Genomic DNA, 27,368 nt, shown 5'->3' on the forward strand with positions numbered 1-27,368 from the left:
CCAAGTAGTTGCCTCTGAGTAACTATTTATCTCCAAAAAAATTACCTTAGCCAATCAGGGCTAAAAGGCAAATACAGGCCTCCTGACACCGCCTGTGTTAAAAATGTTAAAACTATCCCAAGTGTTACACACAACCCAGTGCTTCCAGCCCCCACGGACCGCAGCCAAGCCGCGATCCCCGGGCCCAGCAGGCCATTTATAAGGGCAGAAAGCCCACATCATGGCTGCTGCCGCTCCCGGCGCTGTGCACGGTGCCCTGCGGGCGAAACCCGGCCCGAGGGGACCTGCGGAACCCCGAAAAAGCCCCCGGGGCCGGGCCGGGTCCCCCCGGACCCCCCGCCGCCATCACCGTCGCCTCAGCCCCGCCGCCCGCCTCCGCGGGGCCAACGGCCGCCGGGCCGTATTCTCCAAGCGCCGCTACGCCGCGCGATTGGCGTAACGCCGCGACCCGCCGCCAACCCTCCGCCCGCAGCCCGCGGAAGAATTTTACGCCAAACGGCCGCGCTCTTCCTCCTCTACGTCAGCCGGAGTTACGCAACCTGCGTACGCCGCGCACTTACGTAACGTGCGCCTGGGCCCCGCTTCTCGCTACCCGCTGGAAGGGGTTACGCCATTGACTCCTTGCGTATCTGACTTTGAGGAATAGGAAGAGCGCTGCTCTCCTCCCTCCCCTCCGCGCGCCGGGGCTGTCGGAGCCGAAGGGCGCTACGCGGTTTTCGTACCCGCCGCGCCGCCCGGAGAAGCGCGGCGCCGAGCCGCTTCGGGGCGTAGTTGGCTTCCGGGAATAAGCGTAGGCATTTTGCGAGGGCCGCAGTTTGCGCAGCGCCGGGCCGCCCGTAACGTAAGGCGAGCGGGTTGGGGCGGCGGCGGCCATTTTGTGCCGGGAGCCCGGAGGAAGAAGACGCGAGCGTCTCCACACGCCACGGGCCCTGGAGCCGACCGAGAGCCCCGCCGTCCCCTCCGCCGACGTCCAGCGGGTCGCGGACCCCCTGACGAATTCTTCTCCTTTCGTGTCCCACCCGAGAGGCGAGGTGGCGCAGAGCGATTCCTCCGAGACGCAGCCGCCCCTGGCTGGCCCGTCTCCCCGCACCCCCAGCCCCTCGCCGTCGCCACGGCCGGCCTTCCGCTGCCTCTCGCCCACCCCCCCGGGGGCGATGAGGGGCTTCGGGGACCGGGGGCGCGACCGAGATCGCGGCGGGTAAGGGGGGGGGACGGGGAAGGCCGGGCTGGGGTTTGGGGGGGGGGGGGGGGGCTGTGGAAGGGGCCCTCAGCGCCGTGTGAGGGGCTGGGGGGGGGTTGGGGGGCTGGGGGGGGCAGGGCACGACCCCGTTGTGGTGCTGGGGGGAGATTTCCCCATTTTTTTTGTGTTTCGAGGGTGGGGGGGTGTTGGGGGGACTGGGAACTTTGGTAGCAAGGAGTGGGGGGCTATATATTGTATATTATGTTTTCTATTCTTCACAAGTGCTTGCTTGCAATCAGGCCTCCCTTTTCTGCTCCTTCCCTTTATATATATATATATCTATATATATTTATTTTGTTTTGCCACCCCTGTTCTCCTGCCCCCCTCCCCCTCCCGCAAACCCTGAAAGTCCCAGTGGCCCTGGCAAGGGTGGCTGGACATGCTGCTGCCCTTCTGGCTGTCATTGCATTGCTCCTCCTGGACTTCTTAGAAAGATGGCAGTTGGTGAAAGGTCTCCCCCGGCTGCACTCCCGGGCTTATCGTGAGAGGAAATGAGATTGAAAGCTGCTGCCGTGCGGGGGACTCGCGTTCTCAGGAGGCCGAGCTCAGTAAACATGGCCCTGGACCACACTTAACGAGCATGACCAAGCTGACGTAGCGATCGAACGGGAGTTGTCTGTCTGGCATGGCTGAGGCCTAGTGCTTGGTACTTCTGAGGCCACTGTTGAAAGGAAGCTGGCGTTGGAAAAGGTTTTTGCAGGCTTAATTTCTTTTTCACCCAAGGATGGCAGTTTAAAAAAAAAAATAAAATACTAAGTGCTGTGGGTAGTCTAGGGTAAGTACAGCATAGGATGGCATTATTGTATGTAAATAGTTTGAGGCTTGGTTTTATGTGCTAAAAGTAATAAGGCTTTCATCCCAGGCCATTCTTTAAGAGAAAATTAAACCCTATTTAGGAGAGAGGCATGTTCTGTCCTTCAAATCCCAAGCAGCTAGGCCTCCGTTCGCAAGGATTAACAATAAACATGTCATGTGAGTTTTGTTACCAAATTAGATCTAGTCTGCCATATTAAGAATGAGTCTTACATTTTTTATTATTATTTTTCCCTTCTCTCCTGCTGGGAGATTGAAGAACATTTTGTTTATGTTGAAATCCATTTTAGCGTTTAGTTTCTCTTCGTCTGTGGAGAGAGATAGTCGTATTTTCTGCTTTATCTTTACCTCCACATTTCACACTCTGAACTTAAAGATCCTTTTTTTTTTTTTTTCTTTTCTCCCAACGCAAAGGAGGGTTTTGGTGTTTTTTCACCGTGAGCTTTCCAGCTCAATGTAACGCAAGGACGTTGAAGTGAATGCTTTGGCAAGTCTGAGATAGTTGAGACCCCCAGCTGTTGTTGGAGTTCAGTGAGCAAGTTTGAGAACGCAGATTTCTATGCAGTTCCCTAAAAAAAAAAAAAAAAACACAAAACAAAACACTGTCCAAAGTGTTGTTACAATACTTAGCATGCCTTAAAATGTGTGTAGTCCCCTTCTGCATAAAGATTTTGATTATAAATGGTTGCTTCTCTTTCAAATCAGGAGTTTTGCATAAGTAAAAGGAGTGTCTGTGTGCTTCTCTGTCAAGTTTTTGGACATTTGAGTTGAAAATCACCTAATGTATCAGGAAATCGTGTAATGTATCAGGATTCAGCTTGTTACACACATTTATTTAAGGTGTGGAAGTATTTGTAACCACCAACATGCATCATCCTTCATAAAGAACCTCTGTGAAAACTTGGGACCACCCAGCACGCTGTGTTTGGAAGCTTACCACCTTCTCAGTACTGATTCTTTCATTGCCTAACAAATGCAGGCTTTCTGTTTTCTTCCTGCTAGGAACAAGCTGTAGGTGGCTTCTTGGGATGGGAAACCGTCCTGTTTTGCTCTGGAGTGTAATAAACTTGCTCAGTTCTGTCCCAGAAATGGTGGCACAGTAGAGTTAAAGAATATTTTTGGGTCAGCCTGAATTTCCACTTACTGGACAGGAGAGCTGTTGGCAAATCAGTGAAATAATCCCAGATTTAAATCAGTTTAACTGGAATCGGCTGCCAGGTTAGCAGAGGCAGCGTTTCAGGAATGCTGCGGGGCTCACTTCTTCCAGGTCAGCATGCAGCCATGTTGTGCGTGAGAACGGAGAACTGAAACTGCACGACTTTCATGCAGAACGTATTGATTTTTCCCTCTGGATATCTGTGGAGCAAATACCCACAGTCCGCAGCTGTTTCAGTGTCCAATCTGTTCTTCCACGTGTTTCCTTCCACAAGGAAACTCTCTCACCCTCTGACCTACCAGTTGACTTCAGTGAAACTGCCTCTGCCTTTTGTTAGAACAACTCAGAAATGTAAAGAGTTGCCATTTTGACCTCAAGTTAGCATGATCAGCAGCAGAAATCCTTAGTAAAGGTGCATGTTCCCATACGTGATAATTTGTACATTTTTTTGTTACTTTGTCCAAAAGAAAACATAATGCTGAATTTCTGAAGTTGTGTTTTACAGTCTTTGCGTGTGACAAAAAATGCTGACATACAGGTTCTCATAAAAATATGATGAGAAAATAAAGGGTATTTATACAGGAGAGAGGAGGCTTAATGAAGCAGTTTCATCAAGACAAGCATTTTAGAATTTACTTCCCAGGTTTTAAATTATGTCTGCCATACTTAGTTTTTCCAACAGCATAACCCCTTGTTCCTGTTAATACATTTGAGTTCCGCTTTTTTGGTCTCTCAGTCTCTGTCACTTGTAATTTCCATTGGGAAGCAATTTAAAGAGCAGATGTAGCTAATGTCTGAACAGAGAGCCTTGTAATTAGGATAACGCAAAAATTTCCTTCAAATCTATTTTAGTTTTTATCAAGCCCTTTTGTCCTTGAGTTACAGTATGAAAACTGGGGATTTTTGTTGCGTTTGGTTTGTTTCATTAACTGTTTTTATTTACTAGCAGACTGCTTGCATAAAGTGCAGACGTTGTGGGTTTGTTCTCTAAAAGCAGGCGCTTCTCATGAATTCATGTTCTGCGAAAAGCTGTAGCTTTATTAACCAGAATTTGCATTAGGACAAAATTTGATCTGATAGCTTTTGGAAAAGTGCCTCCTGCTGTGTTTGCATGACATGAATGAAAGAACTATAACTAGCTGGCAGAATTGTAAAATACATAATCATTTATAATGTTTTTGATAATTAAAATATTTATACTACCCAGTTTTCAGTTATTCTTAATCCTTACCAGAAGCCCATGTTTTGTCCAGTGCGTTCATGAGTTATGACAGTTCTTACCCTTCTTCAGAGTATTAAAATAACTGAGTGAATAAAACTGAGGTGAGAGGGAGAACAGTAATTTCTAAGTGGCTGTTAGGAAATTTTTAGCAGAGTTCAGCATTTATTTATTTATTTATTTTACTCTCCTGAATCTTCATCAGAAGTGTTTGAGAAGGGATACAATTTTTCGCGGGTGCTTTTATGTATTTTTCTTCTGCTACTCCTTTTTTTTGAAAACAAAAGCTTTATTGCTTTGGTTCCAGCATTACGCATAGACTTCCAAGCTTGGGTGGACTTGTTTACTTTCTGTCTTTACTTGTTTTTTATTTGAGGCACTCTGCTTGATAAGAAAGGAGAGAGGACACAGGGAGAAGGTGAAATTGCTATTTTTGTGCCAAAACTAGCCTTGAGATACAAGGAACTTGTGATTAGAGATTTTTCCCACCCCTTGCATCTATCCTGTTTTATTTATACTCTCAGCTTCGATACAAAATAATTGCTGTAGCTGTACCAGCAGCTTTGTCCCAGGAGAGGGAACCAAGAGACAGAAGCTTGGTGACAGAAGCTTTAAGGCAGTGACTTTTAAAAAAAAAAAAAAAAAAAAAAAAGGCTGTACTGGAAGCAACCTCTAGGACGGGTTTGGATTAGAATGGACTTTGGGCAGGTGAATGTTACAAATATTACCATAGCAATTTTCTTGGAGGGGGTGAATTTTGGTAGAATATTATGCTCGTGTGTCAACCTGGGGTGTGGAAGGGGTGGAAAATGCTTAAGAAACATTCAAATTCCAGACTAATTAAATTGTTTATAATTAACATTGACATTTGCAGCTTTGGAGCAAGTCGTGGAGGTCCTCTTCCTCCAAAGAAATTTGGTAATCCGGGGGAACGCTTACGTAAGAGAAAATGGGATTTGAACGAACTACCCAAGTTTGAGAAGAATTTTTATGTGGAACATCCAGAAGTGGCCAGGCTTACTCCCGTAAGTCATTAGGTTCTTTCTGTTTCATTTTTATGTACGGCAAAACGTCACAAGTGGAAAATCGTGTCCTAGGATGTCTGGGACAGTGTGTAATAGAACTGTCTTTGTTGAGTTTGTTTGGTGTGCGTGTACTCTGCTGGATAGCAGAGTCATTGTAACATCAGCAAATACGATGCTTCTGTTTCCAGCTGTCTTTACGCAAGTTTTTTTTTACATTTGGTCATTTGTAATGCATCATCGTAATGCGGTCTAGTTATTTGAAATTAACCAACAAGAATGTCATGCTTCGTCATTGAGGATTCAGACTGGAGAACTTAAAAGCTGTAATACTGGCGAGGCCCTGGAAGAACCTAAAATAAAGAACTGAGTGGCATAAACAGTTAAGAAACATTTGGAAGGCCTACGGTTTTGTAATAATAATTCAGGCTGAAAAACCAGAACCTTGGGACACAGCTCATCTAATCCTCAGCCCCACAGCAGAGCAGGTTGCTCAGCACCTTGCTCTTCTGAGTTTGGATATCCCTCAGGGTGGTGAGAGTCCAAACCGTGTCTGGGTGGCTGTCCCAGGTCTTAATGCTTCTTGTGGTATTTTTTTTTTACTGATAACTAATTGGAATTTCAAGAGTCTGCATCCATGTCTGTAACACCCATCAGGTAGTTGAGGATAGCTGATAGATCCCCTCGTTAGTCCTCTGTTTCTCAAGCTGCACGACTGTGGTGCTCCCAGTCTTTGCACAGCCTGTACCTTGGCCTCTAGCTTTCCCTGCCGTAATTGGACATGCCTGGTTAAACAGCGTCCTTCATGCACTGGGGGCTCAGCTGGACATAGCACTCTGCATTTATACATCATCTCCCCTTCCTACCCAGCTAGTCTAGTTTTTTATTTCCTCTTTCATGTCTTCTTATATTTAGAAACTAACAGGTTTTATTCTTAATGCAAGGGAACTTGAAGAAAACAAAACGTTTTCTTATCCAATTGCATATACTTAAAAATCTTCAAGTCACATATTCATGGCAAGCTTTTATGCCATAAAGGAGACAGTGGCTGTTCAAAGACAGCAACTTGAGCTACTGAACCAGTTAGCTTTAGCTGCTGTATTTGCTTTAGCCAGCTAAAAGTAAAAGGATTTTCACGTTATTCTTATTTTTTTTTTAATATATGTAGTTTTAGTTTTAAACTTTTGTTTGAACTCAAAATTTTTCATCAACAGTAAATTTACTGCTTTGGATAAAGTGCATTTTTCTATTGATTTTTGGTGAGTGTTAGAATAAGGTAATGAATTGTGGAAGCAAGTTGCTGAGTGCTGTTGGGCTTGTAATATAACATAGGGAAAAAAAACACCACACTTTTCCTAATCCTAAAACTGTTCTTATGTGGATACGTGTTTTAGAAACAGTAGTAAATATTGTGGGGCCTTAGCATTCCGTCACAATGTTGTTTGAGCTGCTTTCATGCAGAAAAGAAATGCTTCTTCCAAAAAGGTTCTAAGTGATATTTCTGAGTTGCGGGCTGTGCAGCAAGAGCAACGTACTTAGCCACTCCTGGAATATTTTAATGGAAGGAGCAGGACTGCCCTGCTTTCTGCTTGTTTGTTGTATATTAGGGCCCATCTAATTTGTTTAGTTCTCAGCACTGTCATACAAAATTTATTTAATCTGTTCCTCTGCCTCTGTTCACTTTTGAAGCTCTGATAAGTTTTGACTTCTAGAGGATGGGTAAAAGCTTTTAAAAGATAATATTAATGCACTTTTCATTAAAAAGACTGCTTGGAAGGAAACAGGCATCAGTTCCTTTAGGCTGCACAGAGAACTCCAACTTTTTGCGTGTTGGAGAACCTACGTGATTGCTCAATCTTGAGGTAAAATCCTTAGGAGATCTATCCTTCTTAGATCTTCTTGTCCAACTGATCTGCCAAACTAAACTGTTAGTAAGAGGCATTAAGTCACATAATAGATGCGTGCGGTGTAAGTCTCTGCTGATGCTCAGCATTTTTTTTTTTTCCATGTCAATAGTATGAAGTTGAAGAACTGAGAAGGAAGAAAGAGATAACAATTCGAGGAATGGAGGGCTGCCCCAAGCCTGTGTTTGCCTTCCACCAGTGTAGCTTTCCGCGTAAGTATTTTACCATTCTTTAAGAAAATGTGGATTATTCACAGGCAGCAAGTGTTAAGGCCTGTTTCATTTCCGAAAGGTCTTCTGAAGTTGCATATAACCTCAGTTGGCCTTCAAGAATTTGTTTCCTTTCTTAAATCCTTAGAGTACGTGATGGATGCCTTGATGGACCAGAATTTCACAGAACCCACTCCAATTCAGTGCCAAGGTTTTCCACTCGCTCTCAGTGGTCGCGATATGGTGGGCATTGCGCAGACTGGCTCCGGGAAGACACTAGCGGTGCGTATTCTCCTCTTCTATGTGTTACTTATTTCCACAGTTGCCTTCTGGAAATTATCCTTGGCTGCTTGCTACTAGTTTTTCATCTTGACAGTACTACAAGCATAGAGTGAGGTGATGGCATGTTTTTAAAGCTTTCTTTATTGCATCATGGATGAGAATTAAGCCTCAACCCATCCAGCCTGTCTTATCCACAGGCATGTGTTTTGCATGTCTCTCTGATGCTTAGCCTCTTCTCTTTGGTCCATGCTTCTGTTGCAGTTTAATAACTAGTATGTGCCTATTTGTTTTGTTAACTATACAAGTTAAAATAAAGGATGGTTGAGTCTTCATTAAGGCATTAATTTTATCTGCAGCAGTCAAGAAGCAATTCTATGCTTTATGAAAAGCACTGTTTAGAGCAGAGGTTGCTCAATTCTACTAATGTAGGCTCCAAATTTTAAATGAGCTTTCTCTTCAGACGTGCTAAGCACCTCTGTTTTCTACTCTTGCCAGAAGCAGTTATGGTTGCTCAGCAGCTCTGCAAATCATTTCTTCTGTTGGGTAAATGCAAATACCTGTTTTTGCAAAATCCTGATCTTAATATAGCTGAGGTTTCTACCTATCTTTGGAACATGACGTACTGGATTCCGAAGGCCTGTTAGGCTAAGTGGGCTCCTGCTGTGGTCCAGCTGTCGTGGCAGGTGGTCACTGGCATTGAATATTGAAGTCCTGTGTCTTGACTTAGAATTCTTCTGTTTCAGTACTTGTTGCCTGCGATCGTTCACATCAACCACCAGCCATATTTGGAGAGAGGGGATGGCCCAATTGTAAGTGCTTGTCAATTCTCTTCCTTTCTGTGTGTGGCACCATTAATGAGATGTGCTTTATTTAATTGGTATATCAGAGTAGTAAGCAGAGAGTGTTTACAATCACAATGTGAACATCCCACTCATTAGTTGAAATTTGTGCATTTGCTGACATAATCTTAACGATATTTAAATGTTTTAGCGAATAGAGAGCAGATGGTCTGGCTTTGCTTATGGTATTTGAGCAGAGCCCTGAAGTTAGGGATGTGTGTACAGCTTGGCTAACCTGAATTGATTCCTTCTGCAGTGCTTGGTTCTAGCACCGACCAGGGAGTTGGCCCAGCAGGTGCAGCAAGTGGCTGATGATTATGGCAAATGTTCAAGGCTGAAGAGTACCTGCATATATGGAGGAGCACCCAAAGGTCCCCAGATCAGAGATCTAGAAAGAGGTAATTTAACTGAGATCGTTAAAATGGGTGTCTGCAAGATTCTGTAGGACATGGTGTTGCAAAATATCAGTAACCTTGAAAGTAATCTTAATTCTGTTTGGAGAGGTGAGTGGCTATCTCTTTTTCCAGTTAAAATGGGGGTGCATATAATAATTTTCTTCTCTGTTGTATAATAACTTACTCGGATATTAGACCTCCTTCCATTTTCTGAACTTTCCACTCACGAAGGTCAACAGGACTTAGGAAGGGGGAGGGGAAGCAACCCGTGAGAAAGGACAGATTATTTTGAGAAGGTGCAGTAGCAGCAAGATTAAGGAATGATTTTTTCTTAAGCCAGATCAAGTTTTCCACCTAAGTTTGTTCAAATACTAAAGTGTAATTTCTGAATTCATAGAAACTTGTTTAGACAGTGGTTTGTTTGCTTGTTTTTCCTGGTACTTCCTTGTTCTTAAGGTCTAGGCTCTCTTTCTGGTCATGCTGCCCCATGGGGTTAATTTAAACAAAATTTATCACTGTGGCTTGAAGAGCTGCTCTTGAACGCTTCAATAATGGGATGAAAACATGTAGCAGAAGGCTGTGGGATAGCTCTGATCAAAACAATGGTAGTGCATCCAATAAAAAAAAAAATAGCATTTTCAATGGTGGAGACGATGTTACATGAAGAGACCATGGGAGGATCAATGTGGTGGGTTTTTTTACACCTTCCTGGAGTGCTGTACAATAGACAGTCTCCCACATATGGTGAAAACCTTTTGGTTAGAGGATGTGGACAGATTCCATGCTTGCAGTCCTTTTTTCAGTCCTTTTAGGTGTTTCTGTCTTTGGATGGTTGCTTAGTGCTTGCTGCAACAAAAATTCTTGAGTAAGTAGAGATGAAAAATCATATTCTTTTGTCAGTTGTGGTTTTCCGGGTATTTACTGAATTTATTTTGGAGGAGTACCTCACTGACAACAGAGTGCAGTTTTTTCAGTCTCTCTGGAAGGCCAGCAACTCTGTTAGAAATCTAATTCTTGCGTGAGCTTTATAGAAACTGAAAGTATGTCCAGCTTCATCAGCTCTGAGGAGTCCAAGTTGACACAGACATAACGATCTGGGCTGTTGCAAAATGCTCTGCATCTGGAAGTGAAGTATCAGCAAAGCTATTTTTAATTTTTTTCACCTCACTATTTCTCTAAGCATAACTTCTGTGATTGTTTCTATGACACTTAAGGATATATCTTTAAGATTTGGAGATTGGAGGAAATTAGTCCCTTCTTGTAAAAAAAAAAAAGTATAATTTGTCATACCTGATACTAGCTTAAGAATAGCTGAGTTCTGTTTTTACACTAAGGTACAGGCTGGATGGTTGTCTGTCATGCTTAGGGCATAATTATTCAATGTTAAAGGCTATGGTTTGGTTTTATATACCTTTAAAAAAAAAAAAAAAGTGAAAGTGGAACTAATTTGACCTGTACAGCAAGAAGAGCACTTCATGTTTGTTTAACGTGTAGAGTTTAGCTGCAGTTCAGTTCTATTTTTACTGGAGAGCTCTCCAGGCTGTGTAATTCTGGATGAAGGTAGGTCAGGGTTGAGTAGAAGCTTATTTCAGTTTTGATTTTTGGGCAGCGCTTTGCAGGTGTGTTCTGACAGTAGGCTTTTAGCTTCTGCACTGCATTTATTATTCTAATGGCACTGTAACAGTAATTTCAGAATGGAAAAAAAAATGAATTATTAAAAGAAACTAGGGCTTCTACTGAAATGACTCAATCTTGGGTATGGATGAGGGTGGTGCTTTTTCATTTTATTTAAACAATTTTGCTCTGGAAGGTGATTCATTCCAACTAAAAATACCAATTGACATTCAAATGAAGAGCCTCATTCTTTTTCCTCCTTCTGTTTTGAAGGTGTGGAGATCTGCATTGCTACACCGGGTCGCTTGATTGACTTCCTTGAGGCAGGAAAGACCAACCTGCGTCGGTGTACCTACCTTGTGCTGGATGAAGCGGACAGAATGCTGGACATGGGATTTGAACCCCAAATTCGTAAAATTGTTGACCAGATCAGGGTACGTGAACCTTGTTGAAGGACAGCCTCCCTCGGTTTCCCATCCAAAGCCCACTACCTTAAATAAATCTTTTTTTTTCCCCTTTTTCATAGCCTGACAGACAGACTCTGATGTGGAGTGCCACCTGGCCAAAAGAAGTGCGCCAGCTTGCTGAGGACTTCCTACAGGACTACGTTCAGATCAATGTGGGGAATCTGGAGCTGAGTGCCAACCACAATATCCTGCAGATAGTGGATGTATGCATGGAAAGCGAGAAAGACCATAAGTACGTTGACTTGCCTACCATTTCAGGTTTTTTAGCCGCACTTGAAAATCTACATTGTTTTCTAAGCCAAATGTGAATTCTGAATAGTGGATTTCTTTGCGGTATTATTTAACCTTTTGAATGTTACCAAACAAGTCCTGTAATTATCCAGTCTGTTGCATATATTCTCAGCGTACCATTGTACAGAAGAGCTAAATTCTGTGTGCTTTGTTTATGTGGATGTGTATTATACGTTTTCTTAAACTGAGACAGCATTCCTGTATTCCTGTATATGTGGATATCTACACTAGCTCTCCTTTCTATTTTAGGCTGATACAGTTGATGGAAGAAATCATGGCAGAGAAGGAGAATAAAACCATCATCTTTGTGGAGACAAAGAGGCGATGTGATGATCTCACTCGAAGGATGCGCAGAGATGGGTGATTAGCCTCCCCCTACCCTTTGCTGCTAGTGGGAAACAGAAACTGTAATAAAAGCAGTGAGGTCTGAATGTTCGCGATGCTATAGTTAGGAACAACCTGTCACTTTGGTTCTTTCTTTCAATTCAGTTTGGCTGAATTCAGCCTTAATTTCCTAGAAGGTTCCAATCCATCAAAGCCTTAGTGCAAGAGAGAATATTTGTAAACCGTGCAGCTTTCAGTATGTAAGAATACTGACATAATGAAGTGACAAATTATTAATTTCACAAACATGGTCGGGCTTAGGTGGCTGCTATATAATCAGTGGGTTTAATGTGCAAGAAACAAAATTGTATGCACAGTAGGTAGATAAAGGCCAGAGGAGGGGGACAGGGGATTAAAACACTTGAGAAATGCATATTTTTTTTCAGCCTTTTTACTGAAATGTCAATAAAGCTTCCTGTTGCCTTTAATATATGTACTTTCTGTCTATACTAATGTGCATCTCTGTTTGGCAGTTGGCCAGCTATGTGTATCCATGGAGACAAGAGTCAGCCGGAAAGAGATTGGGTGCTTAATGGTGAGTCCGTCGCTGAGGGGAGGATAACTCGGGCTGCTGTACGTAATTCAGATGTGCTGTTCTTAGGCTTTCTTTTGTCTCTGTGACCAAGAGATGCTTTTCGAATGGCCTTTTGCCTTTGTGCTGTTAATGTCAGCGCTTTGTATTTTTATTTTTTAATTCAAAAATGGAATGGGATTATGGCTTAACCCAGAGAGCTGGATTTTGAAAACTAGTTGACACCTTATATCCTGACTTGCTGGGGTTTATGAAGTTATCTTGCCTAGATTCTGGAAAATGAGCATTTAGTGTAAATCAAGTTCAGGTAACTTTATCTTTTTTAAAAATCTTACTTCATAGCGTGCTTTGTTTTACAGAGTTTCGTTCTGGAAAGGCTCCTATCCTCATTGCTACCGACGTTGCATCTCGTGGGCTAGGTTTGTACACATAGACCACTCTTGCCTACTGCTGCATATTTTTCTTCTTTGGACTGAAATATGTTTTCTTTTTTTAAAAAAAAAAAAAAAAAATTCAAAGCGTGATTTTCCCCCACATGTGAAATACGTTTTTTAACATTAATCTTTTTTTTTTCTTTCATATTCAAAGTCTCTTCCTGCTCCTAATGAACAGGCTTTGGTCTGCAGCAAGGCCTAGGCATGACTATTCGATCGCCAAGAGGGAGAAGAGACGTCCAATTATGCAACCCAACCCTTCCACCACACTCACTTCTTCCCCAGATCCAGCTTTTGTTGCTGGATGGTAGGGATGGATTGCTCTGTTCAGAGCCTGGCAGATAAAGCCCAAGTAGGACGTTGTGGGAGAGCATTTCAACGGCAAATAGCTAATATTCTCCCTGCATAATCCCCCCCCCCCAGATTTGAACATACAAACCCCAGCATACACGCATGTTTACCCCCCAGATGTATTCACATCTGAGAAAGCACTGCTCCAGATTTTTGGTCTTGACACGTAACTTCCCTCCTCTGTGCTCCTTCTAGGCAGGACCACTGAGATAATATATGGCCACTAACGTAGCGCTACCCAAATGTGTAACTGAATCGAAATTGTGCCGCTCTGTTCTTGGTGGCTGGAAAATGATCTGTCTTGATGCATCAGTTGCGCCCCCTTTTTAAATAAGCATATCTGTCTGGTGAAACACTGCGTGCTGAGCACAGTCCCTGTACCTCTGCCCACTCGTAGAAGAGGAGGATGACTTCTGAGATGCTCTTAGCCTAATGACGAGCACTGGATATTCCACCCTCCCCGAGTTTGGTAGAAGATAAAAACCCCTTGGGGGTCAGTGTCTTGTTACGGTAAACTTTAGACAAAATTACTGCAAGTCATTGCAGATAAGCTCAGAAAAATCTCTGGTTTATTAAAAAATCACAGTTATCTGAGCTCTGTTTTTCCATATGCTGAAAGGGTGGCTGTGCTGTGCATCATATGGTCACTTTAACACAGGCAGACCATTACTAGATTTGGCAGCCTTTGTTCACACAACCTGCACCCCTACTTCCCCGCCCCCCCCCACTCCCCCCCCAAAAAAAAAACAACATATCCAACACTTCCTCAGAGAGGTGATTATCTGGACTTCAGTCTCTGCCCTCTAGGGTCATGTCTGGACCTGTGCAGTTAGTACTTGGGCCTGTTGGGAGAAGGGACTGAGGCCTGAAACCAGTTTGTATGAAAGAGAGCTGCTTTCTCTAGCAGCGTTTTTTAAACAGGCTTGCTATGTGCTGGTAGCTTCTTTGTGCATCTTGCCTAGACATTTAAAACAGCTTCACTCCCCTCCAAAAAACACTCCCCCAAAACTACTCAATTGGATAACACTTCAGAAAACAGTCTCCCCACTTCCCATCCTCCACCTCGCCTGAGCTGTGGGGGGAAGGTACCAGAGTCTGTTTCTTGTTACTGAACAACATCTCTGCTTGTTTTGGGGCCCTGAGTTTGCTGCTTCTTAAAATAAGTCACTTAACTGGCAAACTTCTGGACGACTTCCTCCAAGATCCTGGAAAGTGAAGGCTTCTACCTAAATAACATAAAACAGGGGCGCGCGCCTTTTGGCTGAGTCACCAGGGCTTTCCCTCTTCCTAATGGAACATTGGTTTCAAAAAAGCTTCTTCCAGGTAAGTTCTGAGTCCCATAATGACTTCTTTGTGATGATTCCCTGGAGTGAGGTCCTCTCTCTGCACTGATTATTTTTTTTATTTATTTTTTTTGTTCAGTCTATTAAACTAAAAACATTGAATTTGTTTTGTTTTGTTTTCTTTAACAGAAACTTTGATATCAGCTACAGATCATTCTCAGTGCAGGGGTGGGGGCACACCTACATTGATGGTTGAAACAGCTCTCTAGACTAGCATGTTTGCTAGTTTTTGTCCCTTCTGATTAATAATCGGAGACTGTCTGTGCCGTAGGGTATTCTGATGGTCTGACAAAGGGCATGTTTCCCAAGTAGCTGTCAGAAATGCTCGACAGCTTCAATTCTAGATCCTGCCACGTTACCTTCTAAAAGCGCAGGAAGATTGTGAGCGTGCACGAGCGCTCTGGAGCATGCTAGGCTGGAGGAGCCGAGTCTTGCACTTGCTCGGGTCTCTCTTCAGCCAGCTGCGTGCTCTCCCAGGATCACTTTCTAGTCTGGAAACCACCCTTCCATTTTTCCTCTTCCTGCCTTCCCATTCTTCCCAGTCCTCCCCAGTCAAGTCAGCGCTGTCTGCATCGGTAGCTGTGCTTCCCTGCGCTTCCTGCCAGGAAAGCACGCCCTTGTATCCTCTGTGCTAATGCAAGTTGCTTTGCTACTGATGGATGTGCAGAATGGGACTGACTGAGGCTCCTGGAGCCTGCACCTTGTCAGAGTAGTTACGCCCTGGCTGGGAAGATGCAATCTGTCATATGTATTCCTCTCTTTATTTTGCTTTCCCCCTTTAAAAAAACAAACAAAACCTGTTGCATCAAGGACCCTAGCTGGAGACTCGCGCAGCCCCCTGTGAAACCTGCCTTCTCACTCCCTTTTTTTGGTGTGATTCAGGACTTTGGAGTCAGCAAAGACTGAGGAGCCCCCCCTTTGCTGTAATAAGAAACAGACATAAAGTCCCCCCTCTTGCCACCACAACCGTCTCGTTTTTATTTTTCCTACGCCCCCTTTGAAATTGATGCAGTCTGGGCAATAGATGCAGTCTGACCCCTTGGACGTAATTTTTGTACCTGCATTTTTTTGACAAATGCCCCTAAGAGCCCCAAATCGGGGACAAAAAGCGTTGGAGGACCTGAAACCTTTACCTGAACCCAGGTTCTCCGGCGCTTCCCAACCAAATGGGGCTACAGAGAAGCGTCTAAGCCAGTTCACAGAGTGAGCGTGTGTGGGGACTTCTCGCTGCCACGGACCCTTGATGCATGCTCCCCGCGCTCCAGTGGTCCCGTGTCAGAGGGCGGAGTTTTCGAAAGGAGGCCGCCAAAAATAAAAGGCAAAGAGACGGGATCGGCTGCAGCGGTTTCCCACAGGAGGAGGGAGTGTGCATCGGTCTGGTAACAAACAGAGAATGTTTCTCTCTTTAAACAAAAAAAAAAAAAAAAAGGAAAGGAAATCACAAAAAAAATCTGTGTTTTATCTTGGATATTTTCAGAATATTCATCTTAAAACGCAGATTTTTTTTTTTATGAGCTGTTAGGTGACTTACTGTAATGCCATGCTTTTTTTTTAAAAAAACATTCTATATTGTAGCAATTAGGTGCTTTTGGTACTTCAGATGCTTTCACTGAAGCGTTACACTAACATTTACTTGGATTCTGTCTCATGAGTTTCTGAAGTCTCACTGGAAGGTGAGCAGTTCTGATCTCTGAAATTCTCATATTATTTTACAGCACGTTAGCAACTTCGGTCGCTTTATTTCCTGCTTCCATTTGTCACGGGAAGTAGGGAATCGTAAACAGAAAGCAGGATTGCCCAAATCACAAAATCTGCTGAGAACTGGACAGAACAGTATGGTGAAATGTTAGTGTAATGCATTCTTGTAACTATGAAGCTAAGTTAAGATATTCTAGGTATGATCTGAACAGTTTTTAATGAGTTTTAATGAGCTGAATGATAGTAGTGAGATTGGAGTGTCTTAAACTTCAGGCTAGGAGAGGTAGATCACTGTATTTTAGGATTGTAAATGATTTTTACTTGCGTTTTATTTCATGTTGCTAAGTGGAAGGTAAGTGATCTCATTACTGTTATTATTTGTTAGACTTCTCCCAACAGAGTAAAAGCTTTACCGTGGCAGTCCTACCCTTCCTCCACCCCAGTTTGCTGTGCCTGATGGTGTCGTTTTCACCATCGAGATTGTGTTCTGGAGAAAAAAAAAGTACAAAACTCATTTAACTCGTTGAAAAACATCAATGGAGTACAGAGAAATGCATTCCGGGGAGGATGAATTTGAGTGCAGGGAAAAACTGCTTTAAAACCACCACTCTTTTTCAGGACACTGATCTTTGTGCCTGATGATCGTAAATCGGAGTCTTCTACTCTTTTGGGATGAGTCTGTCTTGTATCTGTTCCATGCAGTTACTAACTTGGTGATGTGTTTTTTTTTTTTCTTATTACTGTCACCTGCATTCGTGCTCCCCACCTTTCGTTGGCACGTCCTCTCTTCTTCTCCCCTTTCCTCAACCCCACCCTCTCACTGTGCTTGGCGCCTGGGCACTTCACAAGACGTGGAAGATGTAAAATTTGTGATAAACTACGACTATCCGAACAGCTCTGAAGATTACGTGCACCGTATTGGCCGCACCGCGCGCAGTACCAACAAAGGTACCGCGTACACGTTCTTCACGCCAGGAAACCTGAAACAAGCCAGGGAGCTTATCAAAGTGTTGGAAGAAGCCAATCAAGCCATCAATCCAAAGCTGATGCAGCTTGTGGACCACAGAGGAGGAGGAGGTGGTGGTGGAGGTAAAGGCACATGGGGAAAGGGCTACGTAGGGAATAGCTTCTCTGTTTTGAGGGAGGGAAGATGAAAAGAGGGTAAGGAAATAGTAAGTACGAGTTTAAGGCGAGACAGATTAACGATAGTTTTGCACCTAAGACCTCAAGGTGTTCAGGAAACGCAGTATTTCTCTCCAACAAAGAGGTAGTCCACCATTAAAACTTAGTTGGAGAATTTTTTTTCTTTTTTTTCTCCTGATGAGATCCTCACACAACTAATTTTGCTCGAATTAATTCCTTGCACCTCCTACCCAAACACAGGTAACGGGATGCCTGTGCATACGCATGCAAAATAGAAACCAGCGAAGGGAAATTCTGACTGAACCATCAGGGACTGAGACTATTTTTCCTCCCTCTCCCTGAAGGAATAATCAGTTTAATTACCTTTCCGAGTTAGTCCTGAGTTTCTTCTGTTTCCTTTGGCTCTGGGTGCACGCATTAAAACTTCCTGAGCTTCACCTCTGCACCTTGAACAAAACGCAGGGATGAATGCAGACAAGCAGGGAAATCACAGCCAAAACAACTTGCTCCTCGTGGGCAGCATTGTGGCTGTAGAAGGGAGGGGAAGGGTGGCGTGATTACCAGAGGTCGTTGTTTTAAGACTTGTTCACGGTACTAAATCTTAACCGTATCCATCGCCAGGAGGCCGTTCTCGTTACCGAACGAGCAGTTCAGTAAACAACCCTAACCTGATGTACCAGGAAGAGTGTGACAGGAGGCTCCGGGGAGTGAAAGAGGGCCGGAGAGACTCAGGTGGCTTCAGAGACCGTGAGCGTGGTGACAGTTATGCCAACGGAGCCAACAAGACCTATGGCAGTGCCTACGGGAGCCCAAATTCCGCTTTTGGGGCAGCACAGAGCCAGTATGGTTACACTCAAGGGAGCTATGGAGCAGCTGCCTATGGCACGAGTGGCTATGGCACTGCAGAGTACAGTGCTAGTGGCTATGGTGCCAGCACCACAGCTGCCACCGCTGGGAGAACCTCACAGAGCACTACCCAACAGCAGTATGCAGGGATGGTGGGGCGCTCGGGCCAGCAGCCACAGCCGCTCATGTCACAACAGTTTCCTCAGCCCCCTGCCACTAACGTGATGGGCTATATGGGACAGACTGCCACCTACCAGTACCCGCCCCCTCCCCCGCCCCCGCCCCCCTCACGCAAATGAGACCACTCTCGCCTGCTGGTGACCAGTGTAGACCTCTTGCATTTAAAGGAACCTTTTCTTTCTCTTCTTTCCCATTGTGGTGTCTCTCTCTCATGCAGGTTAGGCTTAGAATTCACCATCCAGATCCCTTGAGCCCATCAAAAATGGCCCCCAGTCCACATTACTGACCCTGTCCTTTTTTTTTCCTTTTTTTTTTTTTTTTTTAAGAGATATATATAGTTGACTGGAAAATTTATTATTTTTTGTCTTGCATGTTGAGGAAATTGGAAATTTTATTTTCTCTAAAAAGAAATGGGTATAAGGCAGATAGGTCCCAGCTCGATCATCTTGGTGTCTAAGGTTTGTGTGAATCCTTGCTTTGAGGGGAGGAAGTTTCTATTCTGTAATGCGTTAACTTAATTTCAGGAAGTATCCAGAGAGGTGGGGAACTTTGGGGAGCCAAAACGCAGTTCATTTAACATGATAAATGCAAGGGAGCAACGCTCACTTTTCCTAATCTTAATTTTTATTTTTTAATAGCTCACTATCGTTGCTTGTAATCTATCATAGGTAACTTTCTATAGGAAAACTCTGCTCATTTGTCTCGGTGGGGCGGTGTTCTGAGTAATGACCCACGCAGGTTGTTGGCATTTCCTGCAGCTCTGGAAGCAGCAGTCCCACCTCCTGGGACCTGTAGCAGGGAAGTTGGGATTAAAACCCCACAGTTGGTGACCAAACCTGGCTTGGATTCAGTACCTGGAAGCTAGATACAGTCACTGTAGGTGCTGCTGCTGCTGTAGTGTTTGGCCAAATAAGTTCTTGCCCTACGATCGTTAAACTGCAGCATTGTAAATGCATGCAACCTCGTTACTCCAGCTCGTTTCTGCTCTCAAGTTCCTATTGCTGGGTTTATTGAGAGGAGTCTGATTTGAGAGCCCAGAAATTAAACCGAACGGAGATCCTGAACAGCAGATCTCGTTTGTCCTGAACAAACTACGTGTTGCCACGGGGAGTGTTCCCAATGCCACTACGCCGAACAAAACGTGACAGAGTTTTCTGCACTTAAGAGGTTTGAATAGGGTGGGCTGGGGGGTGGGGGGGCGGGGGGGTGTAAGGGGAGGAAGGGAGGAGGAGGAGGAGATTGCCTGGAATCTCCTTTCCATGAGGTAAGGAGTGAGCTGGTTAGTGCATCTTAATTCTGAAGCTTTCTTTCTTTTGTACCTTGCTCTGACTATTGCTTTTCCTGGCTTTTTGAGTGCATTTCCCCGATCCATTGGTCCCTTTGAGCTCAGCTCTTGCAGGTAGGTAGCATTTTAGAAAATGTTAGAGAAGAGTGGAATTTTAGTAAATACGTAAATAAATAATAAAAAAAAATGTTTATTTTACAGGCTAAGGTGGGTGTGAGGGGTTTTCCCCTTTAGTAAAGCATGTTGTCGACTTGTTACTTCTAATACCAGACGGTTCAGAGACAGTAGATGATAATAGGAGTTGGCTGCTCTTGATCTGAGAACGTGACAAAAGAATGGATACATCTCCTGGTTTGTGAGGCATAATCTTTGCATTATGAGAGTGCAGGTTGTTTTCTTTCTTTTTTTTTTCTTTTTTTTTTTCTGTTGGCGTTCTTGCATATGGATGAGCAAGGCAGCCCACCCCTTCTGTAGCAGAGTGGAACTTCTTATAGCCCAGGAAAAGAGCTTGCTTATACAGAAATTATTTCTTTTTTTAAAAATAAAAAATTCCCAGAGTATAATTTTGGGGGGTGAATGCACATTTTCTTGTGCAGTACACAGGTAGGTTGCTGACAAGGAGAGGCAAGGGAGAGATTTTTCAGAACCTTGTTTCCCTCATTCCATCACAAATTCCATTGCTTGGGCAGGAAATTTCTTTGCTTGTGTTCAAGTGAAAGCCAGAAACATTTCATTTATCCAGGCACTGACTGATCTGTCTTTGGCCTCCCTCACAAGCAAGCGTAGAGCTGTATTTTATTTTGACCTTTTTAAAAAGATTTATGAATTTGATGCAGAAATGCAGAAATGTGTTGGAGGGGCGTAGGAGTAGGACATCTTGCTGACCGGCTTTAAAAAGGGTCTCTGGACCACCAAAGCTGCCTTATAGTCTGCTATAGCTTTCACTTCTTTTTTGGGGGGAACTTGCGCAGGTGTAAACGTAATGCGCCAAGTCCCGCAGTGCTTTATTGTCACTGAGGTCAGCTGAAGTCCAGGGGCTCGGTTCAGCTCAGAGTGTTAACCAGATGTTGACCGCATCAAGGCACCGTGGCATGTGCTGCCCCTGTCCCACCTGGTGCTCGCTGCTCTGTTCCATCTCCCAGCTGGAGGGCCCTTGTTGGTAAAAAAAAAAAAAAAAAGCATTAGCGTCTAGTAGTGTTCGCATTGGTTTTTTTCGATCTGTAAAAGTTCTGTGGGAGTGTCGAACGACTTGGGTGTCTCCTCCCCTCCCACTTCCTGAAGAAATTTACTGTTTGGACTTCTCTGAACAATGGAAGGGTTAGTGGCTTTGTGTGGGATCAGCATCTCGTTTCACACTTGCTGGTCTCTGAACACATTCCTGTTGTATTAATGAAGACTTGAATTGAGAGATTCATAGATCTGTGGTGTTCAGACACAGGATACTAAGAGCTATGTTACTATTCTTAGTTTGTAAATTGTCCTTTTGATACCATCTTGTTTTCTTTTGTAGGTATAAATAAAAACACTGTTGTCAATAAAATTGTGAGCTTTGTCTTTATTTTTGGAGTGTAAAACAGTCTTTGCCCCTGTTCTCCCCCGTTCTGGAAAAAAGTCACATCCAGGGAGTTGGAAACACCTTTTGGCACCCCTCTGATTTTAATCGAAACGTCCCTTGTTTGTAGGACACGAGGAACAGTCACTGCAGGCGGGTGAGCGGGGATTGAATACACTGGAAGATTGAGGCCCTTAGAGAATGGGGTTCAGGCAGAGCTGACTTTAGGGGGCTGCTCACGGTTAAAACAGCATCTGCCGTGTCAGATGTGGCCACGAGTGGAATGAGCCAGTCGTGGCCTTTGCGTAATGAAGTGTTCCCTTTACTACAGGCACTTGCTGAAGGACTAACATGCAGTGACCCCTTATTTCCCTTTTATTCCCTCTAGTGCCTCAGGGTCAAAGCAGAGGCATGTTCTAGAGGTGAGTGCTGAGAAAAGCAGGGAGAGAATGATTTGTACTATCTTAGTATTGGCCAGCACTACTGAATAGCACCAAATTCAAGTTAAAAATACAAAAAAATAATAAAAATGGAGGGAGAATCTCATCCAGGCGTAAAGCAGACCCGCTTTCCAGGCCCCGTTGTCTTCCTGGCACTCGAGTGAAGCTCAGCTGAGCCATTCTTCAGTCAACAAGGGCCAGGAAAGGAAAGCTGTCATCCTAAGAGCTTCATCTTCGGGATTTCTTGCGTTGTCTGTGGGAGTGTCTTCAAACAGGCATCGGAAGACTGAGCTTCTTCCCTTTTAGGACTATGAAAGGACAGAAAGAGAAGGTAAGGAAGGAATATTGTTGAAACAAGGAAACACTTCCCGAACCTGCTGTTTGGAGTGCTAGATAGTGCATTGTCAGGTTTGCACACCAAAATTTCCCCATTTTTTTTCCCTTGATGATGTAATATGGAGCCTGTTTTATCCCTGATGCATTTTTGGTCTTACTTAATTTTTAAATAGAGAACATGCCACGAAGGCGGCCTGCGGCCAGACCCAGCATGCCCCATCCCTCCTGATGCAGGCAGTTTGAGGCCCCTTGGTGTGGTGGCTAGTGGCAGGTAAGAGGCAATGGGAAATTCCATTTAAACACATGAAAAAAAGGTGTGTTTTATTTTTTACTTTTATTTTTTACTGTAAAGGTGGTCAAATGCTGGCACAGGTTGCCCACAGAGCCGTGGTGCCTCCACTCTGGTGATGCTCAGAACCTGACTGCATGTGGCCTGGGTGACCCTGCTGTCAGCAGGGGGCTGGATCAGGTGCTCCCACCCTCAACTGCTCTGAAACACGAGCTTTTGGGAGCTGAAAGCTTCCTCCAAATTACCTTTCAGGTCCTTGTGTTAAACAGAAAGCGGCTCGTCGAGTTTTGAAAACAAGATAAAGAGAACTCGCATTATATAAAAGTCCCTTTACAATGCTTTGGTATCGGCTCTGAAGCCTTATTAAATAGGTTTCTTTATATAACACAGCCTTGCTTTTCTTATCGGAATCGCTGCCCTTTTGTCTGAGCTCCTCCGTGTTAGAAATGTTTTGAAAAGATGCTTTTTTTGCAAGAGTGTAAGAGAGATGCAACCTGCTATAATATTTCTGGTTTCCATAAATGACTGCGGAGTATTTGCATATCTCCAGTCACCTTTTCTTCCACATGATCCAGAAACTGGTGTAAAATAAAAGAGGGAAGAGAAAAAAAAAAAAAAGGCAATTCTCTTCCTGCTGTGATGTCCCAGGGACAAATACATATATTTTTTTTCTTCTCCCTCCTGTATCATCTAAATTTTGTGGCTTTGTCGCTACTGATGCAAAGCCCGAAGCCAGCAGTTGGTTCCTTTTCTCCCCTTTTGTTCCACCTTCCACAACTGCAAAGGCTGTGGGTTTCTAACAAAATGTAGAAGGACGCAGGACATGTGAATTAAGCGAAGCTAAAATGGGAATTAGTGGAAGAAGAAAAAAAAGGAATTGAGGTGGAGCGCCTTGATGGTGGTTTTACAAAATAGTTTTCTAGCCACAGAGATTTTTTTTCAATGATGGAAGGAAGTCTGAATGTGCTTGACCTGCTCGGTGCTCCTGTCGCCTCTCCATCAGCAGGAATATTGCGTGAAGCCCCTAAAGGTCCACCCCCCAAAACCTCGAACACAGGCTTGTCCCTACTGGTTTTGGCAGCCTAGCTGGGAAATGCAAACAAAGAAGAAAATATTTGTTCGTTTGGCTACATTTTGTCAAATTCCACTCTCCTCAACAGAAAAGATAATTTTTTTTTTTTTTTATCTAGTCTTGGCAAACCATGACGTGTGCTACCAAATTTTATGCCCATGATGAGCTCCTTGGCTCTGGTATGCAGCCCTCTACCCAAGCAGAGCGCTGCAGCAGAAGGGGCAGCTGGTTTTGGCAAACAGAAGGGAGTGTCTTGTACGTGCAGATGCCTGCCTTCCTACAGAATCAGCTCTTGGGAACGCTGCATCTTTTACACCACAAGAAAAAGTAGGCTTAATAAAACCTCCATATGTCTGCAGTTGCTTTCTCAGGTACGGCGTCTGCCTGCGGCTATTTTTTCCTCCCCCCTCTAGGTTTTTTTTTTCTGCGTGATTCATACATAATCTGTCAAAACGTACATGGAAGTGAATATGCCGAAATTGTTAACTTCCTAGGGTGGGTTAAACCGGGCTGAGCTCTGGTTTAATTTCTACCCAAACACAGCAACAAGATAAACTCACGTCGGGCTTAACAGCTGCAAGCTGCAGCCCCACCACCCATTGCAAGAAGGTTGAATGCAATTTTTTGGATCTACACCAACCTTTGGTAACGTAGAGATAGAAGAAGTCGCAGTAGAAGATGGTTTGCACCACGCCGGACACCACCGCGATCTGGTCGTAGAACTTCTCGGTGTGGTAGCGCCAGACCCAGTTGGCGATGTAGAGGGCGCGGTAGAGGCCCAGGAAGAAAAGGTAGTGGGTGGTGATGGTCTCCGCTTCCCCCGTCTTGCTGATCATGAAGAGCTGCGGGAGGATGGCCACGGACTCCAGGTAGATGGAGAAGGTCCAGAGTATCTGCAAAACCAAGGCGGTGAGGACGCGGGCCTGCCCGTGGCGCTGAGAGAAGATGGCAGCCAGAGGTGGAGAAGATGGCAGCCAGAGGTGGAGAAGATGGCAGCCAGAGGTGGTGTGCTCTCTGAGGCCTGCATCGCCTCCCTCACGCTTTTGGCAATAAAAATCTCATTTATTTAATGTCCTGGGCTGCTGTGTCCCTCCCCTGCCCCCCGATCTCCTCACCTCCAGCGGGGTGAAGCTGTGGTTCTCCAGGAAGGCCAGGCCCGTGACGGGGACCAGCAGGAACTCCAGGCGGAAGGAGTCGTTCTCGCTGTCAAACGTCTTCCGAAATCTCACATAGATCATGTAGACGGTGACGTAGGCGCATATCAAAAAAATGACCTGGGGGAGGGAAGGAAGAAGAAGAGAGCTCGCTCACCCCACCAGCGCTCGGAGAGAGACAACTGTCAAGGTTCCTGCTGCAGAAGGACGCCCAGCCTTGATTCACTGCCTCTTGTTCTGCTTTTATTGGGCTAAACGTGGCAGTGAGGGGGTTTTGTGGTCGATAGAGGACTGGAGACACCACAGGGAGCATCTTTAGCTGCCCTTCTGTCTATAACCCGCTGTGGATTTGGTGATGGTTGGAGGAGATGGCGTTTCTCCTTCCTCCCTCTGGCTGGAAAGCCGGGGTGGTGAAGCTGCACCCTCACCTTCCCCAGGAAACCACGGCCAGCCCAGGGAGACCTCTTTTGTGCTGCCCCTCCTTACCTTCATCACGGTGTTGTAGGCGGAGATGAAGGTGGTGAACAGGTCCAGGTAGCGGGTTGTGAAGACCAGGGCGAAAAGGATCTGGCTCTTCCCAGAGATACCTGCGTGGCGGGGAGAGGCGGGCAGGCAGGTGAGAGGAAAACGAATTCGGGTGCAGGTTTGGCCTCGTGCCTTCGTTGTGAGCAGCCGTGTACTCACGCGGCCGGCCTCGCCACCAAGAAAAAACCCTTTCCCTTCCCTGCCTGGCTCCCTCCACGCTCCTGCCCGCCCCGCCGTGGGTTTGTGTGCTGTGCCACCTGCCTCACCGGGGGATTGCTGTGGGATGGGTGCTGCTGAGTCACTGCGGCTCCCAACCCCGAACCCAATCTGCCTGCGGGAAGCAACCTCTCCCCATCCCTTGCCCGAGCAGCCTTGGGAGCCTGCCTGCCTTTTGGCAGGGCTTCCAGCCTGGAGCAGTTTTTCCCTGGAGGTGATGGCTTTTGGTGCCACCACAACTTCTCCAAACACCTGCGTGGTGGCGGCGTGCCGTGCCACATCACATCCTTCCAGCACCTCCTGCTCCCTCCTGGCGGGGAAACCACCCCGTGCCGGGCTGGTGGAGGCTCCTGCAAGCCACAGCAAAGCCCCAAGGCTGGGGCTTGGCAAAAAACCCACCCAGGGAAAAAAAAAAAACCCTTCCCTAGCACTCACCGGCGCAGGACTTGGACCTGTGGATCTTCAGCAGGAGGATGATGATGGCCAGCAAGTGGGAGATGTCCCCCAGGATGCGGAAGACGTTCATGGTGGCTCAGGCCCCTTTGGCGCTGGTGGGCGAGGGCGGCCCTAAAACCCCGCGGGGAGCTTTATCCTCGGCCAAACTCTCGCTCACGTCCCGCTGAACTTTCCTCCTCCTCCTCCTCCCGCAGCCTGCAGCTCTCTTCTTCTGGCGGAGGAAAGCTCAGCCCCCCTTCCAAGCACTTCTCCCCCTGCCCTCCAGGCCGGGCGTCCCCCTGCCTTGACGTCCCCACTGTGGGGATTTTTTTCCTTTCCCAAACCTTCAGAGCCTGGGCAAAAAGTTGAGTTTTGTCCTGTCGGCCGGGCCGGGCTGTGCTGAGCAGCCCCAAAGCCAGCGCTGGGTGACGTGGCTCCCGGCTGGCCGGGGAGGAGGCAAAGGAGGAGGCGGAGGCGGGAATAACTGCGCTATTTTTCCCTTTTCCTTTTTTTTTTTTTTTTTTTCTTCCTCCCCTTCCTCTCTTTTCCCCTACTTGTCTCAAGTTACACGTGGAAGCGTCCTTAAAGGAGCAAAGGCAGAGGGAACGAGGGAACGCCGCTTATCAGGCTGCTGCGACCTCGTGTCCCGGTGGGGCAGCAGGAATCAAGATTACCATCTTTAGCAGCAGGGGATTGAGAAGAGACCTTCACCGAGTCCAAACGCACCCAAAAACTTGGCTGGACCAACCCTGAGCCAAACCCCGTTCATTTTGGGGTGCCGAGAGGGGCAGGAGAGGCTGTGCCCAGCCTTCGCCCCCAGGCGCTTGGCTCAGGTCTCCGTCCCTTACAGGCACATCGCCCGGAGCAGCGTCCCTACTGATTAAAGACTACAAATATTATTCCCGGTGCTTACTAACAAGGCTATTAGCATCGCCGGCTTCCTTTCTGAATGCATTTGCATACATTTCCTCCCTGCCCATCGCGCTGCCTGGGGGTTTTCCCTCCCCGCCGCTGCAGCACCTGCCGTGCCGGGCTCCTCCAGCCGCGCGTGCAGGTTGGGCTGGGAAACACCCGCCGAGAAACGAGGGCTGCTGCCCACGAGGGAACCGAGGCAGGGGTGTGCAGAGCGGGGTGGAGGATTTAGGGGTTTAGGATCCCCTCCCAGCCCTTGGAGAACAACGTCTGACAACCCTCTGGTGCTTTGCTTGTTGACCCATCCCGGGGGTGAAGCCGATCCCCCTCGGTGGAGGGCCATCAGTAGGAGTTTTGCAGGTGGTGGAAGGTCGTTCTCATCACCTCGTGCCCTCCCCGGCCCTAACAAGAGCCGACCTCCAGCGGCGGCACCGGGATCTGCTGGGCGAGGTGACCACAGGGACTTCAGGGGAAGGCCACCAGCAGCTCGGCGAGGGGCGCTTTGAGAAGGAAAATCTGGCGCACCAAGTGGGAGCAAGCAAAAAATAAACCCTCCCTCCTCCCTCCCGGCCGCCACACGAAGCACCTCGCACCCAGTGTCTCCCTGCCTCCCGAAATACCGCCGGGCGCTGCCCCCACCCCGCGGTGATGCTCTCTCCATGCCTCCCGTCTCCATGGCGACTGCAAGGAATGTCGCCAGGGTGACAGGGAGGAGAGCGAGCTGGGATTTGGCATTAAAAACGGGAATTTGGGGTTGTTGGGTTTCTTTTTTTTTTTTTTTTTATTCCCC

At 46.0% G+C, this 27,368-nt stretch overlaps 2 protein-coding genes across 2 annotated transcripts; one reads left to right on the plus strand and one right to left on the minus strand.

Annotated features, from left to right (window-relative positions):
- The first annotated feature begins 665 nt into the window (after window positions 1-665).
- Window positions 666-21,187, plus strand: DDX17 (DEAD-box helicase 17). Its single transcript, XM_027450623.3, has 13 exons — window positions 666-1,198; window positions 5,303-5,453; window positions 7,467-7,566; window positions 7,712-7,845; window positions 8,589-8,654; window positions 8,941-9,082; window positions 10,967-11,127; window positions 11,220-11,392; window positions 11,701-11,811; window positions 12,309-12,370; window positions 12,727-12,786; window positions 17,043-17,282; window positions 17,958-21,187. The coding sequence occupies exons 1-13, from the start codon at window positions 1,155-1,157 to the stop codon at window positions 18,479-18,481; spliced, it is 1,968 nt and encodes a 655-aa protein (XP_027306424.1). The 5' UTR covers window positions 666-1,154; the 3' UTR covers window positions 18,482-21,187.
- Window positions 20,811-26,128, minus strand: KDELR3 (KDEL endoplasmic reticulum protein retention receptor 3). The gene is made up of 5 exons (XM_005015942.5): window positions 25,667-26,128; window positions 24,977-25,077; window positions 24,452-24,610; window positions 23,977-24,229; window positions 20,811-21,947 (listed from the first exon to the last, which is right to left on the minus strand). Exons 1-5 carry the CDS (start codon window positions 25,755-25,757, stop codon window positions 21,907-21,909), a joined length of 645 nt encoding a protein of 214 aa, XP_005015999.1. The 5' UTR covers window positions 25,758-26,128; the 3' UTR covers window positions 20,811-21,906.
- Window positions 26,129-27,368: the final 1,240 nt, after the last annotated feature.

This window comes from Anas platyrhynchos, chromosome 1 (genome assembly GCF_047663525.1).
Source record: "Anas platyrhynchos isolate ZD024472 breed Pekin duck chromosome 1, IASCAAS_PekinDuck_T2T, whole genome shotgun sequence".
NCBI classification, from domain to species: Eukaryota; Metazoa; Chordata; class Aves; order Anseriformes; family Anatidae; genus Anas; species Anas platyrhynchos.

Coding starts and splice junctions, on each gene's coding strand:
- DDX17 (XM_027450623.3), top strand. CDS start 1,155: ATGAGGGGCTTCGGGGACCGGGGGCGCGACCGAGATCGCGGCGG. Junction 7,567..7,711: donor CCACCAGTGTAGCTTTCCGC/GTAAGTATTTTA, acceptor TTAAATCCTTAG/AGTACGTGATGGATGCCTTG. Junction 12,371..12,726: donor AAGAGATTGGGTGCTTAATG/GTGAGTCCGTCG, acceptor TTTGTTTTACAG/AGTTTCGTTCTGGAAAGGCT.
- KDELR3 (XM_005015942.5), bottom strand. CDS start 25,757: ATGAACGTCTTCCGCATCCTGGGGGACATCTCCCACTTGCTGGCCATC. Junction 24,230..24,451: donor ACAGCTTCACCCCGCTGGAG/GTGAGGAGATCG, acceptor TTGGTTTTGCAG/ATACTCTGGACCTTCTCCAT. Junction 21,948..23,976: donor CTATCTCTACGTTACCAAAG/GTTGGTGTAGAT, acceptor GTCCTTTCATAG/TCCTAAAAGGGAAGAAGCTC.